General features: G+C 42.7%; 1 protein-coding gene across 1 annotated transcript in view; it reads right to left on the reverse strand.

Annotated features, from left to right (window-relative positions):
• Positions 1–12,131: 12,131 nt before the first annotated feature.
• Positions 12,132–16,263, reverse strand: part of kcnh5a (potassium voltage-gated channel, subfamily H (eag-related), member 5a) — a 123,258-nt gene continuing 119,126 nt past the window's right edge. Inside the window, exons 11-12 of the mRNA XM_064924617.1 lie at positions 13,055–13,265; positions 12,132–12,973 (exon numbers count right to left, since the gene is read on the reverse strand). Of these exons, the coding sequence (XP_064780689.1) occupies positions 12,132–12,973; positions 13,055–13,265 (1,053 nt within the window). The remainder of the gene's footprint in view (positions 12,974–13,054; positions 13,266–16,263) is intronic.

Genomic DNA, 16,263 nt, shown 5'->3' on the forward strand with positions numbered 1-16,263 from the left:
TATGCTGAGCACTTGTTGGCTGCTTTTCCTTCACTCTGCGGTCCAACTCATCCCAAACAATCTCAATTGTGTTGATGTCGGGTGATTGTGGAGGCCAGGTCATCTGATGCAGCACTCCATCACTCTCCCTCTTGGTCAAATAGCCCTTACACAGCCTGGAGGTGTATTGGATCCTTGTCTTGTTGAAAAATAAATGATAGTCACACTAAGCGCAAACCAGATGGGATGGCGTACTCCTGCAGAATGCTGTGGTAGCCATCCTGGTTAAGTGTGCCTTGAATTCTAAATAAATCACTGACAGTGTCACCAGCAACGCACACCCGCACCATCACACCTCCTCCTCCATGCTTCACGGTGGGAACCATACATGCAGAGATCATCCATTCACCTACTCTGTGTCTCACAAAGACACGGCGGTTGGAACCAAAAATCAACATTTAGACTCATCAGACCAAAGGACAGATTTCCACCGGTCTAATGTCCATTGCTCGTGTTTCTTGGCCCAAGCAAGTCTCTTCTTCTTATTGGTGTCCTTTAGAAGTGATTTCTTTGCAGCAATTCGACCATGGAGGCCTGATTCACGCAGTCTCCTATGAACAGTTGAAGTTGAGATGTGTCTATTAATTGAACTCTTTGAAGCATTTATTTGGACTGCAATTTCTGAGGATGGTAACTGTAATGAACTTATCCTCTGCAGCAGATGTAACTCTGGGGTTTCCTTTACTGCGCTTGATGGTTTTTGGGACTGCACTTGAAGAAACATTCAAAGTTCTTGACATTTTCCAGATTGACTGACCTACATGTATTAAAGTGATGATGTACTGTCATTTCTCTTTGCTTATTTGAGCTGTTCTTGCCATAATATTGACTTGGTCTTTTACCAAATAGGGCTATCTTCTGTATACCACCCCTACCTTGTCACAACACAACTCATTGGCTCAAACGCATTAAGAGGGAAAGAAATTCCACAAATTAACTTTTGACAAGGCACACCTGTCAATTGAAATGTATTCCAGGTGATTACCTCATAAAGCTGGTTGAGGAAATGCCAAGAGTGTGCAAAGCTGTCGTCAAGGCAAAGGGTGGCTACTTTGAAGAATATCATATATAAACTATATTTTTATTTGTTTAAGACTTTTTTGGTTACTATATGATTCCGTGTGTTATTTTGTAGTTTTGATGTCTTCACTATTATTCTACAATGTAGAAAATAGTAAAAAAAATAAAGAAAAACCTTGAATGAGTAGGTGTGTCCAAACATTTGACTGGTACTGTACATGTTATGTACATGTAGGTAGGTGTAAAAGTGTCTAGGCAACATGCGCATGTAAGTAGAGATAAATGTGATTTGGCAATCAGGATAGATAAACAGAGTAGCCGCATCGTATGTGAAGGGTGTGTTTGTGTGTGAATGGTGGAGTGTCAGTGTAGTATGTATGAGTGTGTGGGTAGAGTCCAGTGAGTGTACATAGAGCCAGTGCAAGTGCAACAAAAAAAGTGGGTCAATGAAAATAGTTTGGGTAGCCATTTAATTAACTGTTCAGCAGTCTTATGGCTTGGGGTTAGAAGCTGTTCAGGAGCCTTTTGGTCCCAGACTTGGCTCTCCGGTACTGCTTGCCATCCAGCAGCAGAGAGAACAGTCTATGACTTGGGTGTCTTGAGTCTTTTTTTAGGGCCTTCCTCTGACACCCCCTGGTATAGAGGTCCTGGATGGCAGGAAGCTCGGCCCCAGTGATGCACTGGGCCGTACACACTACCCTCTGTAGCGCCTTAACATCGGATGCCAAGCAGTTACCATAACAAACTGCGATGCAGCCAGTCAAGATGATCTCAATGGTGCAGCAGTATAATTGAGGAGCTGGGGCCCCATGCCAAATCTTTTCAGCCTCCTGAGGGGGAAGAGGCGTTGTCATGCCTTCTTCACGACTGTGATGGTGTGTTTGGACTATGATAGGTCCTTAGTGATGTGGACACCAAGGAACTTGACGCTCTCGACCCGCCCCACTACAGCCCTGTCCATGTGAATGGGGGAGTGCTTGGCCCTCCATTTCCTGTAGTCGTCCCTCCGTGTAGACTATTTTTAAACAGACCACTATCAAACAAGCGCAGAAAAGGATTTCAGATCCCTCCTATTTGTATTTTTTATTTATTAGGGATCCCCATTAGCTGCTGCTACTCTTCCTGGGGTCCAAACACATTAAGGCACTTACATCACACATAAAACAAAACATAAAACAGTACATCATATAACATTATTACATCACTACATACTGTATCTACAATACAACATGTATAATACCACCATACATGTGTAGAGTGCTTGTGCTAGCATGTGTGCATATGCGTGATTGTGTGTGTGCATGTGTGTGTGTGTGTCTCTTCACAGTCCGCTTTGTTCCATAAGGTGTAGTTTTTTCTGGGGGGGGTTTTCTTCAGATTTTACTGTTTGCTTGAGTTACTTGATGTGGAATAGAGTTCCATGTAGTCATAGCTCTGTGTAGCACTGTGCATTCCCCAGAGTCTGTCTGAACTTGGGGACTGTGAAGAGATCTCTTGAGGCATGTCCTGTGGGGTATGCATGGATGTCTTAGCTGTGTGCCAATAAAGAGACAGCTCAGTGCTTTCAACATGTCAATATATCTCACAAAGACAAGTAGTGATGCAGTCAATCTCTCTTCTAATTTGAGCCAAGAGAGATTGACATGCATGTCATTGATGTTAGCTATTTGATTTAGAATTTTAAGACCCCTTGAAGTATCAAAAGAATATATACAAAATTTGTTTTTGGCCTTACTGCTATTAGCCAATACAACAAATAGTCCCACCCAAAAATCAAAAGGAAGTTAATTCTGAAGTGTCTGTCCTATATCTGAGAGATATAAGAAAGATCAGGAAACATTTGTTATTGTTTTGGACATGTATTTAACCCCATACTGTATATACTTCCATAATGTTTTTCAACTGGTTCCCGGGGGACCTTCAGACGAGTCTTTTGAGGCCTGTGGTGACCCTAGAGCAAAACAATCGACATGTACGTTCTGACGCAACAGACAGGATTTGCCAGATTAGCTGTACCAACTTTAGACGAGTCCCAAGACACTTGTGGGAGTCGTAGAGCAAAATGGACCGAACATGGCATTGTGCTCGTGAGAGTCTCATCTTCTCATAGAGGTGATGATAGTTTTGTAGGCCAAACCGTTCAGACGAAACAGACGATTTTGCGAGAACACCGCTCCAGCGATGTCACCTTTCACTGTAGATGCAGAAGTGCAACATGGGGATTTTTGTATTATGTTAATTAGAATTCCGCAGGGCGCGGACATCGACCTTATTAAAGGCCAGCCTTGCTGCTCTGCTCTGAGGCCAACTGTAATTTTTCTATGTTTCTCTTTGTGTCACTTGACCATATGACTGGGCAGTAGTAATGGTGCGACTAAACTCGGGCCTGTAGGACATGTTTTGTTGAGGAGCACTTTATTACTGGACAGACCTCTCCCCATCTTCGTTACCGTTGCATCAATATGTTTTGATCATGACAGTTTTACAATCCAGGGTTACACCAAGCAGTTTAGTCTCCTCAACTTGCTCAATTTCCACATTATTCATTACAAGATTTCGTTGAGGTTTCGGGTTTAGTGAATGGTTTTTCCCAAATAAACAGATAATAAACAGAGTAGCAGCAGCGTGATGAGTGTGAAAGTGTCTCTCTGAGTTTTTGTGTGTGTGTGAGTCCAGTCAATGTGCAGAAGTGTGAGGTAGTTGACTCGGTACCAGTACTCCTTGTATATAGCCTCGTTATTGTTATTTTATTGTGTTACTATTTCCTTTTTACATGTTTGCAAATGTTTCTTACTTTTTAACTCCGCATTATTGGGAAAGCGCTCGTAAGTAAGCAGTTCACGGTAAAGTCTACATCTGTAGTATTCGGTGTATTCTACAAATACAATTTGATTTAATTTGACCGTATGATAGAAGAGGAGCATTATTTTCTGGCCAACTCCGAGTCTACGTAGGAAATAGAGGTGTTGTTGGACTCTGGAACAGACACTCTGTACTTGGACCTCATCTATCATCTACTGCATCTTTATGTAATACATGTATCACTAGCCACTTTAAACTATGCCACTTTGTTTACATACCCTACATTACTCATCTCATATGTATATACTGTACTCGATACCATCTACTGCAACTTGCCTATGCCGTTCTGTACCACAACTCATTCATATATCTTTATGTACATATTCTTTATCCCGTTACACTGTGTGTATCAGGTAGTAGTTTTGGAATTGTTAGGTTAGATTACTCATTGGTTATTACTGCATTGTTGGAACTAGAAGCACAAGCATTTCGCTACACTCGCATTCACATCTGCTAACCATGTGTATGTGACAAATACATTTGATTTGATTTGATATTTAGGAACATAAAAAATGAATGTGTTTTTTCTCCATTTTGCCCTCTCCTAAAAGTAAGTTGTTTTTTAGTCGTGCCCAATGCTTTCGTCAAGTAGCCAAGCCTATCAATGAAGGGTTTTGCTCATGGGACTGCATTGAAATAAGTCTTAATCACCAAAGCTTTATTAAAAGATCACGTTTGGGAGCAGCAAAACAGTAAGTGGACATCCCCTTTTAATCTGCCTACATTCAAAACAACTAGAACCTCAGAACTGGGAAATCTCAGACTTTAGTGAGTTCAAGACAACTGGAAACCCACCAAAAAAACAACCTCAGACTGGGAAAATACGTTTTGAAAGGTCATCCAATTCGGAATTCCAAGTCGGGAACCTGGGCCTCTTTCCAGAGTTCCAATCTGAAGATCAGTGACGTCATGAGTCATCCTTGTTTTTTTCTGAGTTCCCTGTTGTCTTGAAAGCACCATAAATCCAGAGATTGCCAGACTTTGATGACAAAGTGTGATGACAAAATTTGCCCATGAAGGACCGCCACAACACCGTCCTGTTCAAGTGATCACAGTAAGACAAGGTGAGTCCAAAAATGTATTGTATGCTGCTGCATAAATTAAGTGTATATTGTGTAGTAAGCTGTTAGTTGCCCATGTGCCTGACCTTAATAATTTGGTCCCTTTTCCCATCACAACTTTGCCTACTGTTCTGACTTGGTGGTAAACGTGTAGCCTATAGCCTGTTTTAGAGAAATGTCATCATCGAATATTGTAAGAGCTTTCATTATTATAACAGAGCTGGAGGGGATGGCTGCCGTTTTACGGGCTCCTAACCAACTGCTATTTTGTTTGTTTTTTCGCATTGTTTGTCACCCATTTTGTACATAATGTTGCTGCTACCATCTCTTATGACCGAAAAGAGCTTATGGACATCAGAACAGCGATTACTCACCTCAAACTGGATAAAGCTTTTTTCTTTAATGAGTCAGACGTGAAGCATGCACTACTTTGTCAAGACAAGGGCCAAATCCCTGTCATCAGCGTGAAGAAAAGATGGAGGACAAGGGGAGGAGGGCGGGGTGCCTTGTAAGAATTCACCGACGAGAAGGTAAACCACCACTTACTTCCGTATTATTGGCCAACGTGCAATCATTGGAAAACAACCTGGACAATCTACGATTAAGACTATCCTACCAACATCACATTAAAAATGAATATCTTATGTTTCACAGAGACATGGCTGAAAGACGATATGGATAATATAGAGCTGGCTGGCTTCTCAGTGCATCGGCAGGACCGAGCAGCTACGTATGGTAAGATGAGGGGCGGTGGTGTGTGTCTATTTGTTAATAACTGCTGGTGCGTGATGTCTAATATTAAAGAGGTCTCAAGGTATTTCTCACCTGAGGTAGAATACCTCATGATAAGCTGTAGACCACACTATCTACCAAGATAGTTCTAATCTATATTATTCATAGCTGTCTATTTACCACCATAAACCGATGCTGGCACTAAGACCGCACTCAACGAGCTGTACAAGGCCATAAGCAAACAAGAAAATGTCCATTCAGAAGCGGCACTCCAAGTGGCCGGGGACTTTAATGCAGGCAAACTTACTACTTACCTACTTTCTACCAGCATGTCACATGTGCAACCAGAGGGAAAAAAACTGTAGACCACCTTTACTCCACACATAGAGATGCATACAAAGCTCTCACTCGCCCTCCATTTGGCAAAACTGACCATAATTCTCTCCTCCTGATTCCTGCTTACAAGCAAATCGAAAGCAAGAAGTACCAGTGACTCGCCCAATATGGAAGTGGTCAGATGACACGGATGCAATGCTACAGGACTGTTTTGCTAGCACAGACTGGAATATGTTCCGAGATTTATCCAATGGCGTTGAGGAGTATACCACCTCAGTCACCGGCTTCATCAACAAGTGCATCGACGACATCATCCCCACGTTCATAGCCCAACCAAAGGCCATGGAATACAGGCAACATCTGAACCAAGCTAAAGGCTATAGCTGCTGCTTTCAAGGAGTGGGACACGAATCCAGATCCTCCTCATGGACTGCACCAGATTTGCCAGTTCTTGCTGTGGGATGTTACCCCACTCTTCCACAAAGGCACCTGCAAGTTCCTGGACATTTCTGGGGGGAATGGCCCTAGCCCTCACCCTCCGATCCAAAAGGTCCCAGACGTGCTCAATGGGATTGAGATCCGGGCTCTTCGCTGGCCATGGCAGAACACTGACATTCCTGTCTTGCAGGAAATCACTCACAGAACAAGCAGAATGGCTGGTGGCATTGTCACCCTAGCAATGGGTCCCGAATGGACGGGAGACTCCGGCAGCGCTGGACAGGCGGGAGACTCCGGCAGAGCCAGACAGGCGGGAGACTCCGGCAGCACTGGGCAGGAGGAAGGCTCTGGCAGCGCTGGATAGGCAGGAGCACCTGTAGGGAGGAGACAGAAAGACAGCCTGGTGCGGGGGGCTGTCACCGGAGTGCTGGTGCGTGGAGGTGGCACCAGATAGACCGGACCATGAAGGCGCACTGGAGCTCTTGAGCACCGAGCCTGCCCAACCTTACCTGGTTGAATGCTCCCCATAGCCAGGCCAATGCGGCGAGGTGGAATAGCCCGCACTGGGCTGTGCTGGCGAACCAGAGACACCATGCGTAAGGCTGGTGCCATGTACACTGGCCCGAGGAGACGCACTAGAGACCAGATGCGCTGAGCCAGCTTCATGGCACCTGGCTCAACGCCCACTCTAGCCCGGCCGATACGAGGCGCTGCAATGTACCGCACCGGGCTAAGCACGTGTACTGGGGTCACCGTGCGCTCCACCGCATAACACGGTGCCTGCCCGGTCCCTCTCGCTCTCCGGTAAGCACGGGAAGTTGGCGCAGGTCTCCTACCTGACTTCGCCACACTCCCCGTGTGCCTCCCCCAAGAAATGTTTGGGGCTGCCTCTCGGGCTTCCAGCTGCGCTGCCTCCACATAACGCCGCCTCTCGACTTTTGTTGCCTTGGGGCGGCAACCTTGGGGCTGTGCCCATGGTCCCTTGCCGCCCAGAATCTCCTCCCATTTCCAGGAATACTGATCTCGCTGCTGCTGCTGCCCGTTAACACGCTGCTTGGTCCTTTGGTGGTGGGTGTTTATGTAACGGATCTCATCCTCCTCTTCTGATGAGGAGTAGCGAGAAGGATCGGAGGACCAATGCGCAGCGTGGTAAGTGTCCATAATGTTTAATCAAACACAACAGAACACTGGAACAAAACAATAAACGTGAATAAACAAAACAGTCCCATGTGGTAACAAACACGGAAGACAAACACCCACGACTCAAAAGTGAAACCAGGCTACCTAAGTATGATTCTCAATCAGGGACAACGATTGACAGCTGCCTCTGATTGAGAACCATACTAGGCCGAACACAGAAATCCCAAATTATAAAAAAAAGAACATAGACAACCCACCCAACTCAAGCTCTGACCATACTAAAACAAAGACGAAGAAGGAACTAAGGTCAGAACGTGACAACTTGAAACATGCCAAACCTATTTAGCCTATTTACCTAAAAATCTTGTTGTTTATTTTCGACTTCACAAAGTTATTGTTGTTTCAGCCAAAACGTTTTAAGTGTTAGCTGGTTATTTAGCACCCTCCTGTCACGAATAGTACCGATGTTGACTCCCCTTCTGGTTCAGGTGGCGCTCGGCGGTCGTCGTCGCCGGTCCACTAGCTGCCACCGATCCTTTGTTCTGTGTTCGTTTGTTTTTGTCTAATTGGTTTCACCTGTTCCTTGTTTGGTTGTTAGGGTGGGGTTATTTAAGTTGGTTTAGCCTGCTTCTGTTTGTGCGGACTTGTTCTACTGTATTGTGAGAGGTGTTAGTATTTTGTGTTGGGTTTTACGCTGTCCTAGTATTTTACCATAAGGGTCCTATTTGTTTTATAGTTTCGCCTGTGTTGGGTAAATACTATTTTGATCTTTTGATTACGGACATTAAAGCGTGTTTTTTCCTGCATCCTTTGCTCTCTGCGCCTGACTCCACACACACTCACTCATTGAGCGTTACACCTCCATAATAATTTGGCTAATATTTTTCGGAAAGGTTACAATAAAGTTCAAGTTTTATTACAGGAACATGGCATTCAATACAAACTGAAATCCATGAGAATGCTAGTGGAAACGGATTGTATCAGAGTTAGCTGATTTTGAATGCACTGTTAACCTGCGGAAGACACATTTCAGTTGAATACATTCAGTTGAACAACTGACTAGGTATCCCCCATTCCCATTAACCCATTGGACAAAACTGGTTGAATCAAGATTGTTTCCATATTATTTCTACCAAAAACATCTATGATGACATTGACTCAACATGGAAAACTGATTTGCAAAGAATCATCAACATAAGGCCATTTCTTATTTTTTTCACCCAACTTTAAACCTAAATCCAATGACATGGTGACCCTTTCGTTGATTTTACATTGAATTCACATTAGTTGAAACCTCAACCAGATGTTGATAAGATGTCTGTGCCCATTGGGAACTGATACAAACTGTTTCCACTAGCATTGCTACATTCTCCAAAAGTCTGATTCTGGACATTGCTAAATGACCAGCTAACACATTTCTAAATGGTTTGGTTGAAACAACATCCTAGAGAAGTCTAATTAGCTAAAACTGGTTAAAATCAAACATTTTGTTTGAAATATTATTGTGCTTGCTCATATTTCAGAGCACACGGTGAAGGTTCAGATGACACCAATACAGATTAAATGTGACTTAAATGAGGCCGTGATAAGACCGAATGTCCCAGCAAAGATAATTTCTCAATAATCCTTCAGCAAACAAATGTCAAATATGCCAAAATGTTTTCCTCCAAAGTACCTTTTGAATTTCAGAAATATCCAAAACCCAAATGGTATATTTTTGTTCCAGTTTCACTGTCACTTGTGCTCCCTCTCCGGCCTCTAGGTCACCAGGCTGCTCGTTATGGCGCACACCTGTCACCATCGTTACGCTCACCTGGACTCTATCACTTCCCTGATTACCTTCCCTATATATGTCACTCCCTTTGGTTCCTTCCCCAGACGTGATTGTTTCTGTTTCAGTTTCATGTCTGTGTGCTGTAGTGTTTCTTGTTTTGTGTTATGTTCTGTTTATTTTATTAAAACACTCACTCCCTGAACTTGCTTCCCGACTCTCAGCGCACAGCGTTATATTCACACTGAATGATCCATAGTCGGGAATTCTATCAAACTTATTCTGCAGAAATCACATTGTTCCTGTGCAACAGCTAACAATATTTTAATTCATGTAATTACACAAGATAAAACAAAGTCATTCTGATTTTAATGAAAGTTGTACATTTTTGCCAACACAAACAATAAATGTGTGTGCGGACTGAATCAGCATCTTGAATCTGGCCTAGTCATGCTTACATAGTCTTTATATAGTGTCGCTCTGTATTCGTGTTTGTTATATAAGGTGTATTATCAAGGCAATTTCTGTAGATATGTCAACTTTCCAAAATGCATTCAATCAGTTGTGGACATGGTCACTCTCTACACAAAGTGGTAGCTAACAATATGATATGGTAAACAATGAGGATGCTTCCATTAATTTCCATCTGGGAAAATAAATCTCAAGCACATGCATGAAAGTCCTCTCTATGCAAGCATAATCCACAAACATGAAAATTGTATCTTTGTAAAATTGGAATTAACATTTTTGTATGAAACATTTTTAGTATAACTAAAAACTAAGTTGAGTGTATGGTTGAAATCACATTGTATTAAAAGCCTCTGCATTAAACAGCTTAGTAAGTTCTAAACACTACCATTTGGTCTATAAGCATAACTAAATCATGTTGTACTGGAGGTGGTAATTGAGAAACTAAGGCACAGATTTAATCACGCAATAATATCAAATTTAGAATACATTTGTGCTAATGATTATCTCATGAAGACATACCTTAGGTCGGGTGTTTTATTCGTCTCTACATGCATAGTTATAATGTGCTTGTAGTTTTTATAGTGTAGTCTGTAGTTTTTAGCTTCATTGTTCATAGTTTACGTACATACAGTATATTCTGTTTGTCTGCCTGCATATTCTGTTTATTGTCTGCCTGTATATTCTGTTTATTGTCTGCCTGCATATTCTGTTTATTGTCTGCCTGTATATTCTGTTTATTGTCTGCCTGTATATTCTGTTTATTGTCTGCCTGTATATTCTGTTTACTGTCTGCCTGTATATCCTGTTTGTCTGCCTGTATATCCTGTTTGTCTGCCTATATATTCTGTTTATTGTGGCAGCACCATTTCAAATTCCTGTTGCAAATTGTGGTGGCAGAATTTAGGGTGAGCTGTTGTAACTTCTCAATGGATATGTTCTGTGTCAGACTTTGATGTTATGCCTTTCATAGACTCCTGTTACGTCTACATCCTAAAAGAATGTTGCTTGTATAAAATAACTGTTGCTTAACAATATGATTGTATTATCACCTCCCACTATATAATGGACATGGAACCATTTACTCTTTGAGTTCTTCCCTGTGAAATCAGAGATACATCTCCCCTGCAGCTGTTTGATTAAATATTTTTCTATTATATCATTAAATCATCTCTGCCTTAATCTTTGGATCGAGTTTTAATTTATTCGCAAATGTATTGTTTTGCGAATAAAGGTGGTTCTGATTCTGTCAATTAGACAGTCACAGAGGCTATTTGCCTAAACAGGGCCTGTTTTCATGTCAGTCTGCATTGATGTACTGAATATTTGATCAATTACAACAGCTTTAGATCTTATCAATACAGGTTTGTAGTGTTAGACTATACCTGTGTATCAAGCATTTCTTTGTTTTGGGCACACACTGGTAACCAACCGTCTGTCAATTGGTACAGTCAGGATCAATAAAACAGCTTTAGATCTTAAAAGTTGTGTAGTAACAACCAGGGAGTCTACAAGATAATTATTGACTACTCTAAGCATTGCACTTTGCAATCACAATATGAATCAGTAATTTTCAATCTTCTGACCTTACTAGTGGATCACGATATGAATCAGTGATTTACAACCTTCTGAACTACTAGGGGCCCTTCTGTCTGATTCTTATTGTCAGATTGTTCATTATTATATTGACAGATTGCTTCTGTATGGGGTGATCACAACAACCCTTATATCCAGGGCTGCCAACACAAAAATAAGTCAACAAAATGGAAATCTTTAATTTCCAAATCAAATGCTAACTAAAGATGAACCATGATTAACCTAAATGAGGGAAGTTTTTTTTCGGTAACATATTTATGTGACCCAAGCTCTTACAAATCGCTTTACTGCTTAGCTGTTTGTGCTCAGTATAGAAGGTCTATAGACTGGACCTGGGAAGAGCAGACTCAATGTGAAAGTACATCAACAAAGTCAAAAACTGTTAAATCCCTGTGCTACTGTACTGAAGATACTGTACAGTGAAAAATCTGTATCTTAAACTAATTTATGCATGCAGTCAACTGCATAAATGTACAAGCAATTGCAATCCAAAGGTTTCTTTAAAATGTCTTTGGCAGGCCAGAATCCAGCTGGACATGCAAATGGTTATTTACACTAAAACAATTTCCCACCTAAATTCTGTGTCCAGTTTCCTCATCTTGTCCATTAAAGAAAAAGTTTGGGCACGGAAATTGGCGCAAATAAATACATTAATGTTTTTTTGTCATTCAAAAAGGTCCATTATCTCTCTCAATGTCCGGTGTGACAGGTCTTGACACGGTGAAGATGTCCTGGCATTTGATCTTAGCCTTGGGGGTAGAGGTCTGCGGCAGTGAAAGCCTCCTCTTCTCTGACAGCAATCTGAGGATCTCACTAACTTGGGCTTCAAGTGTTGATAAACGGCCACTCAGCATCTGGATATCTCCCTTCAGCTCCAGCTTGGCCTCCTGGAGAGTGGACTGGAGCAGCACCTGTTCAGACATGGGTTGGAAGGGGTGGCCAAGCACACCCACACTCCCAACCCCGAGGCTGTGTTCAAAAGGACTTCTCCCCATTGGACTCCGCTCATAGGGGCTTGGTGCGTCCCCTGCCCTGTCGATCCGAAGATCACTCTTGGTAATGCCACTGTCGCAGGAGTCTGTCTTGTGGAGTGCGCTCTTCTCGTCGCCCCCCTCTCCTGTGCTGCTGACGCCACCCCCGCTGCTGCTCTCCCCACCTTCTGCCTCCTGGCTCTTTCTGTCATCAGTCAACTGTTCTGAGGATTGGGACACATCACCCCATTCCTCCTCTTCTTTTTGCTGTGGCCCGTCAGGTTCATCGAGGGCCAGTGGCACCGCCACTGTAGCATTCTTAAACCTCATCCAGCCTTGACCACCACCTCCACCCCTGGGCCGTACCAGACTGGTGACCCTCAGGCAGTTCTGGTCCACCACACTGGGCTTCAGCTCCTTGACCTCGTGACAACCAGTGTGAATGGGCTCCCCAGTGTGGACATAGGCCAGTGAACTCTGCAACGGGGTGATCTGGGAGACAGTAACTACACTGGAGCCACCGCTGGTAGGCCCTCCACCTGTGCCAGGTGCCCCATTCTGCATCGGGGAGCCATTTTGGTTCTGCAAGGGGTGAGTCTGACACTGTTGGTGTGGGAGACTGATAAGGGGGTGGTGGTGCTCAACCTGAAGCCGGTTGCGCTCCAGGTCAGGCTGAGCTTGGATTGGCATGCGAATCTCTTTCTGCTGCTTGAACTTCTGGAAGAGCTTGCGAACCGGGTGGTCAACAGGAATGGAGAGCATTACTTCATTCTTCTGCTGCCGGCGCTCTTCCTCCTCCTTCTTCACATCGGCGATCTTTCGGAAGATTATCTGCAGAGATATTGCGAGTGGAAGAGAGATCTATGCGTAAGGACAGGCTGGTGAATCAGAACATGCCTTAATCACAAGTATACTGTCTTGCAAATACTACGCTTCTGGCAGGGCATGTTTTTCCAACCACCATACAATTAAAAATATAATGCTATAATTTAATGGGATGAACACAAAACATTACAATTGTGATAAATATGTCGACAACTCGCAACTAAACGGAGCACCAAAACAACGCATGCACATACTGAACTGAGCAGTGTTACTGATTGCATGTTCACTATATACAGTTTTGCCATTACTTGCAAATTAAAGCTAACATATAAACCTGAAGAGGCATAAACTTGTGCTGCATAGACCTAGAGAAAAACAAATCACTGTTAACAAAATAAGACTTAAGTTTATAGATTTTTCAGTACCAACGTCTAGCGACATTACAGACGGACACCAAATTGTATTGAGAGAAAAAAAAATCAAAAATGCACATCTATGATAGTTACAGATTTAGCAGATCTGTAATTTCCAATCACCGTATAGTGCACTGTCAATATTGTTGCACACAGTGTAAATCTGCTAGTAAACATCTCATAATAGTGCTCACAATGCTGATGCACCTGAAGTAAAATGAAAATACAATCATAGCAAATGATAGATCATTTTATCTAATAACTGTTGAGATTGTCACATATATATTTTGTTATATCCACAATGGTAACACCTTGGTTTAAACAATGAAAGACTGACACCTAGTGGCATATTTAATATGACATCAGCAACGTCTGATGACTCCCAACGTGACATCTGTGATAGGCTATTGGGTAATGCATTTCTGATAGACATACATGTAATAAAATCGTCTTCTCTCCATCTCTGGACCTTTTTGTCTCTGGGTTTCTGTGCTGCCCTTAGTGATGCTTTGATTACATACAGTATTCATTTGATGGTGTTAATACATTTTTCAGTCCTCTTACTGATAACCCAGGCAGGCATAACCAGACCAGCTTCACAAACTAGAGTGGACACATAGTTGCTCCTTGGCTTTCTACTCTTTATCTTAACGAGGATAAGAGCACCTTCTCTAGGAACAATTTGGGATTATTGTATTTGATAATACCACAATAGAACCTGAGGCATCTCATTATGAGGGATTTATTTTTTAATTTGTGTTATGTCTCGTTTCTTTATCTATCATTTAAGTTAATACACCGAGGCTACTACTCCAAGTAATGTTTTTCTCACTGTCAGTTCAGGCAAGACTGGACTATCTTTGTGGGACCTTCAGGCACTCAATAGAGGTAAAAATAGAGCAGCACATACCGCTTGTTATCTACTCTGGAGAAAGGGTTCTACATGGAAGCCAAAATGGTTCTACCTTTAACCAAAAAGGGTTCTTCAAAGGGTTCTCCTATGGGGCCAACAGAAGAACCCTTTATGGTTTTAAAAAGCACCTCTAAGAGTGTAGAACCTTTAGAGACAGAGTGGAAGAGAGAAAGATCAAAAGATAGTGGCTGCCAGGGGTAAGTTGGGATCATTTGTTTTCTGCATTAAATCGAGGCAATCAGGAGTGAGAAAACAGCAGGGGGGGACTTTGTTTTTCTTGGATAGACATCGAAAAACAGAAACATGTTTGTTTTTGCATACAAACCCCCAAAATACTTGTTATTTAGATTTTCACATGTGGGTTGGTGTTAAATGTGGAATGCCTGTCATTGGCCAAATACACAGGCAACATTTCCTGTCCCTTACAAAATAGGAGTTCTAAATCCATTCTATTAATCTATTGTCTATTAATTAATCTATTACTATCTGTCCATACCGTGCCACAGTGCCAATATAAGTGACTGAGCTGCTGTGATACCCAGGCCGTGTCCAGAAACAAAAATTCTGATCTTGGATTTCCTATTATGTTTCTATATACTTCCATGGTTGATTTCATTGATTCTCCAAATTAACTTCCCCTAATTGACAAATATTTTTTTTTCTACTACTTCCAAGTCAGTTGTAGAGGATCATCATTTTTTTATTACCCCTTTTTCTCCCCAATTATGTGGTATCCAATTGGTAGTTACAGTCCCGTTCCATCGCTGCAAAGGTCGAGAGCCGTGCGTCCCCCGAAACACGACCCAGCCAAGCCGCACTGCTTCTTGACACAACGGCCGCTTAACCTGGAAGCCAGCTGCACCAATGTGTCGGACGAAGCGCGGAACACCTGGCGACCATGTCAGCGTGCATTGTGCCTGACCCGCCACATGAGTCGCTAGTGCGCAACGGGACAGGAACATCCCTGCCGGCCAAACCTTCCCCTAACCCGGACGACGCTGGGCCTATTGTACGCCATCCAATGGGTCTTCCCGGTCGCAGCCGGCTGCAACAGAGCCTGGACTCTAACCAGCTTCTCTAGCGGCACCGCTAGCACTGCGATGCAGTGCCTTAGACCACTTCGCTACTCGGGATGCCCCAGAGGATCATCTTGAGTGAGGTGTGGAATCACTGATATACAAATAGTATTCCCTGTCAAATAATAGATTTTGTTGAATCAAGATTCGCGTAGGCCTCCCCTGGCTCAGGCTAAACCCCTAATATGCTCCAGGGGCGGGGGTAAAGTGCCTTGCTCATGGGCACAAACGGCAGAAGGTGGCATCTGAAACTCTGATGTAAGTTAATAAACAGAGGCTACTACTCCAAATAATGTTTTTCTCACTGTCAGTCCAGTGTTGCGCAAACTGATGTCATTGTAACTGCTCTTGCCAACACACATCATCTTTGTGGAACCTTCAGGCACTTTTTACCAATTGTTAACACACATTTGCTGAAACTACATCTCAGGTACTCAAAACTCTCAACACGAAACAGTTAGCCCCAAACCCTACAGATATCTTGCAAAATAAAACACATTAATCAAAATCATGTACTCCCTGCTCAAAATTAAACTCTGCATACAAATGAGACACACACATCAAATTAATCTAATTTAGTGAAACCCAGATCACACTAATGT

The sequence above is a fragment of the Oncorhynchus masou genome, chromosome 19, assembly GCF_036934945.1.
Source record: "Oncorhynchus masou masou isolate Uvic2021 chromosome 19, UVic_Omas_1.1, whole genome shotgun sequence".
In the NCBI taxonomy this organism is placed as follows: domain Eukaryota; kingdom Metazoa; phylum Chordata; class Actinopteri; order Salmoniformes; family Salmonidae; genus Oncorhynchus; species Oncorhynchus masou.